Raw genomic sequence first — 4,863 nt, 5'->3', positions numbered from 1 at the left:
TGTATTTTTAGTAGAGACGGGGTTTCACCATGTTGACCAGGATGGCCTCGATCTCTTGACCTCGTGATCCACCTGCCTCGGCCTCCCAAAGTGCTGGGATTACAGGCTTGAGCCACCGCGCCCGGCTAATATTTTTGATAAATTGGAACATTTTCAGAATAAAAAGAGATAAAAAGACATGTTCAATGTAGAGCTTTCTTTTTGGATTATTTGCCATTGTCATACCCATACTGAAGGCCAAAATCCAGATTTTGTTAACTTTACTCCAACAATATTAGAGCAAAATCCAAACACAGATTCTATCTGAAACTGCTTCCTTCCAGATCAATATTAAACCAAGCAGAGGGTGAGCTTTCAGGCCTCCAGGCTAGAGAATCAGGGACTATCACTTGTGCTATTAGGAAAGAGAACTTCATTTTTAACGCTTTTTGTATCATAATTATGTGCTGAGTACTATTCTAACTTTCTAAATGCCAATTCATTTACTTGTCATAAAAACCCATCATGTAGGTACCATTATTTTCCCCACTTTGCATTTAAAGAACCCAAAGCACTTCCCCAACATTACACAGCTACCAAGTGGCGGAGCCGGAATTCAAACCCAGGCAAGGTGGCTCCAGAACCCAGCTCCTAACAATGCCACCACACTGCCCATCTTCAGAAAACAAGTATCAATCCTTCAGGGACCTAGGACAGCTTGATGTCCACAGTCCTTTCATTATTGATGGGTTAGCCTTTGCATGACACTCATAAAAGACGAAATACTTCAAGTCCTTCTACCAATCGTTCTGACAAGGAAAAACTCCAGGCCATGTTCTGTAGGAAAGGTTAGAAAGGCCCAGTAGGAATGGTTAGATCGAGGGTCAGATATTTACCTATACATATAACAGCATACTGTCCAGCTAAGGAAAAGACAGAGACACTTTTATGTGTACTGTTGCCAAATGAGCTCTAGAAGGCAATGTTAGATCCAAAATACAAGGTGTGGGACTATATATATATATATATATATATATATATATATACACTTGTTTTGTCTTTTTGTTTTTTTCCTTTTTGTAGAGAACAGGGTCTTGCTATATTGCCCAGGCAGGTCTCGAACTCCTGAGCTCAAGCTATCCTCCCGCCTCTGCCTCCCTAAGAGCTGGGATTACAAGTGTGAGCCACAGCGCCCAGCGGGACAATGTATAATGTAGGCTAAACTTCACTTGTGTTTTCTATCAAGGATAAACTATATAATTATGTTTGTAAGTGCATATCTGTATAGTTTATCCTTTATAGAAAACACATATCCAATAGAATATGCAAGTAACTAATAACCACTGCCTTTGGAGAGGGGAACACAGAAGCTGGGGCTCAGTGCTGGGAGGGGGTCTGGCTTTTGGGTGTGTATTTTTGCACTGCTTGGCTTTTTATGAGAGGCATACATTACTATTCTGAATTGCTATGTTATGAAATTATGAAGTGGGGTGGTCACAGCAGGTTCCAACACAGTCCCTGTGACATCTTTTATCAGCATTCTCAGTAACTCAGGCTCCAGAATTCAGCTCCTGGGAGTGTGGTAGTGCCAGGATATTGGCTAGTGGCTTTTAGAGGCCCCCATTTACAGACTGAGTGGCAGAGCCTGCCCACTTGATGAGCTGGCCTGTGGGTAGATGTTGAACCTGCCACTTTCAGGACATCTCAGGCAGCCAAATCCAAATGAAAAGTGAATTCCTTTCATGGACTTTTCTAGCCCTAGGCTTCAATCCATTCCATTCCTAATGCAGATGAAAATAAAGAATCTGGCCAGGAGGCCGGAGACTAGGGTGACTGCAGGGATGTTATCTTGGGAGCATCTTCTCATCCCTTCCTGGATGAGGAATCCCACACTGCACTGCTCTCAAAAGCTCCTTCAAATGTGGACAGATGGGCTTTTCTCTCAACTAAAGGATACTTGTTCTTATTGTTTTGAATGAAGTGAACCAAGTCCATTCACTTGCATTGAAATAATATATTGCTTTGAGTTTATTTTAAGAGCTGCTGTCACACCACTCTGGGATCTGACCTCATGGCTTCTTAAAGGCTAACTAGGGCTGTATACCATAAACACCGGGGCTGGAAACCTGGTCCAGTTTCACCCACTCACTCAACCTGGCGCAGGTCCAGGCCCCAGGGATGTATGGGCTGAAGGACTGGAGGTGGAGTTCATTGGCAGATCAGGAGCTTGCGGTCATTAACAAACCTTTCCAACACTTATTATTATAGAATATGCTTGCAAAAGCTAGACTTTCAAAACTCACCTTTAAGACCAATCAGTTTACATAGGATTTAAAGATGGGACTAAAGCTTTTTTCTCTCTCTAACTAGTGTGGAAACAGTATGTTTGTTGTCAGACTGGTTACAGTTTCAGTGTCTAACCACTAGGGGCTGAACTAACTCCACTGAAACTATTTTCTAAACCATTTCTTTTGCAAATTATCAGTTTCCAAGATGACTGAATTATACCGTTCATAAACTGTCATGTCTAGAACTATTCCTTCCAACGCTGAAAGCCTTTGATGTTAGAATAGAGGGAAATGTCAGGTTTGTGTTCAAAGAAAAGGGGCAAGCATGAAATAAGAAATAACACAAATCAGAGAGAACATGAGAAGCAGAATGACATCAAAACATCCTAGTGTGGTGACCTTACCTCACTGTATCAGAATTCCCTGTCTCGCCCCCACCTCATCTTCTATAGAAACAGAATCCCCAGGGTAGAATCTGGGCTGTGAATGTTTATAGAGAGCTCCAAGGTTGAATCTTATGTACAGCCAAGGTCACAACTGTGCTAGCCTACTCCTTTAGAGAGGAGATGGAGGCTCAGAGAGGGCAGGTACCTTGACTATAGCCTTTCCAAGGCAATACTGGGAAAAGTCCCAGGTCTCCTGACTCTCCATCCAGTGCTCCCCGGGAGACAGGGCATCACTTGTACATTACACCACTTACGATTTGGTTTCTGGCAGTCCTCTTGAATAATCCGGTGGATCCTTTTGTGCAGGTCTTTGTCTTCTCTGGTTACCTAAATAGGAAAAACAGTTGAGAGACAGTGTTCTTAGGTAACATAGCAGTTGTGTCATCCAGACTCCCAAATGAGTATTCAGGATAGTTTCTAAAGATTTCATAACAATCATCTTCCCTACACCAATAATGTGGTTTTCGATACTTGGCCCAGTGTCAAACCAGTTCTGCCTAGAGGACATGTCCTTGGAAGTTGGTTAATTGGGGAAATGAGGTTAAAAAAAAAAAAAGCTGGAATTATATACTTTAAAGGAACAACTAACTTTCTTGATCAATGCTCATAACACATTTCTTTTATTTGTTGTTATATTTTTGAGCGAGGTACGAGTGATCAGGGCCTCCGATCTCCACCCCATGACTCCTTCTGGGCCCTGATACCTATCTTGTGTTACATCAGTTTTCTTGCTTCTCTCAGCCACAAGGAAAAAAACAAGAAAAACAAACAAACAAAAACCCCTGCAAGGACAAGCTAGCAGGAGAGTAAAGCTAGCCTATCACTGAAACACTTTCTGCTCTCAAAGGCAGACACAACCTAGTCGTCTTCTTGTTTTGAGATGGAGTCTCACTCTGTTGCGCAGGCTGGAGTGCGGTGGAACAATCGTGGCTCACTGCAACCTCCACCTCCCAGGTTCAAGTGATTTTTTGGCCTCAGCCTCCCCAGTAGCTGGGATTACAGGCACCTGGTACCATGTCCAGCTAATTTTTGTATTTTTAATAGAGATGAGGCTTCACTATGTTGGCCAGGCTGGCCTCGAACTCCTGACCTCAAGTGATTCACCTGCCTTGGCCTTCCAAAGTGCTGGGATTACAGTGTGAGCCACCACGCCTGGCCAACTTAGTCTTTTTCAACGAGCTCAGATAAGAGAGAAGCAGCACACAACAGGTTTCACCTACATGTTCCATAATGAATCTAATAATAAAAAAGAGAAAGAATAGGAAAGAAAGAAAAAAAGAGGAAGAAAGGAAGAAAGAAGGTAAGCATGCAAACAAACAGCTGTTAAGTTTCCTCCTTAAAGACAGTCCAGGAATGCCTGTCTAACCTGCCTTACAGGAGGGGGCATCCTGAGAACACCTGCCTTCTCAGCTCATAAGGTTATGACGAAGATTAAACAAGGTCACCTGTGAGAGCTGCTGAATGCAGGAAAGCACTAGACAAACAGAAATGTTGACTTTATTATCATCATTTCCCTTAGGCAGGGCTTCAGGAGAAAGGCGACTACAAAGCAATGGAGGGGTGAAGTCAGAGATGGCGATAAGAGATCTATTTGTGCTTGATCACAATGATTCACAGGAGGAAGTGCCAAGCCCTGCCACGCCTTGCCATCGACTGCTGCTCCCCAGGAAGGGCTGTGCTCTAAAAGGCCTGGGAGGAAATGTGTGTCCCAGAGCGGGGCTCAAGGTGACCTGCGCCCATGAGCTTCTCCAGCTTCCAGGAAGCAACCAACTCCCACCCAGCCTTCCCATGCCAGGACTCCCATCCTACGATGGTGTAGATGACATTCACCCTTATATAGACGGGGATACCTGTTTCAAAAGTTATTTAAATGGTATTGTAATTTCTAAAACCTCTGCAAAGTGGGGAGTCACTAGCATTAAGTCAGTATCAAGAAATGTCCTATTAAGAAACGCTTCCCTCAGGAATCTTGCCTTGTAAACAAGTGAGACTTCTGGGATACGGCAGAATTTGAACGGTCTCTGGGAGAACTGCACATAACTGAGTGCATATCCACTGATGCCAGTGGTCCTGAGAAGGCCCATTTCCAGCTTAGTTCCTCCAATACTGAAGGTATGTAGCAAGAGGCAAACTGTTTTTTTTTTTTTTTT

At 43.4% G+C, this 4,863-nt stretch overlaps 1 protein-coding gene across 3 annotated transcripts in view; it reads right to left on the bottom strand.

Annotated features, from left to right (window-relative positions):
* Positions 1-4,863, bottom strand: part of STN1 (STN1 subunit of CST complex) — a 44,453-nt gene that overhangs the window by 8,425 nt on the left and 31,165 nt on the right. For all 3 annotated transcript variants that reach the window (XM_017531123.2, XM_017531122.2, XM_037739479.1), the window contains exon 9: positions 2,968-3,040. In XM_017531123.2, the coding sequence (XP_017386612.1) occupies positions 2,968-3,040 (73 nt within the window). The remainder of the gene's footprint in view (positions 1-2,967; positions 3,041-4,863) is intronic.

This window comes from Cebus imitator, unplaced genomic scaffold (assembly GCF_001604975.1).
Source record: "Cebus imitator isolate Cc_AM_T3 unplaced genomic scaffold, Cebus_imitator-1.0 Scaffold71, whole genome shotgun sequence".
NCBI lineage: Eukaryota > Metazoa > Chordata > Mammalia > Primates > Cebidae > Cebus > Cebus imitator.
The sequence above is the reverse complement of the archived record's forward strand: the minus strand, read 5'-3'. Positions and strand labels throughout refer to the sequence as shown.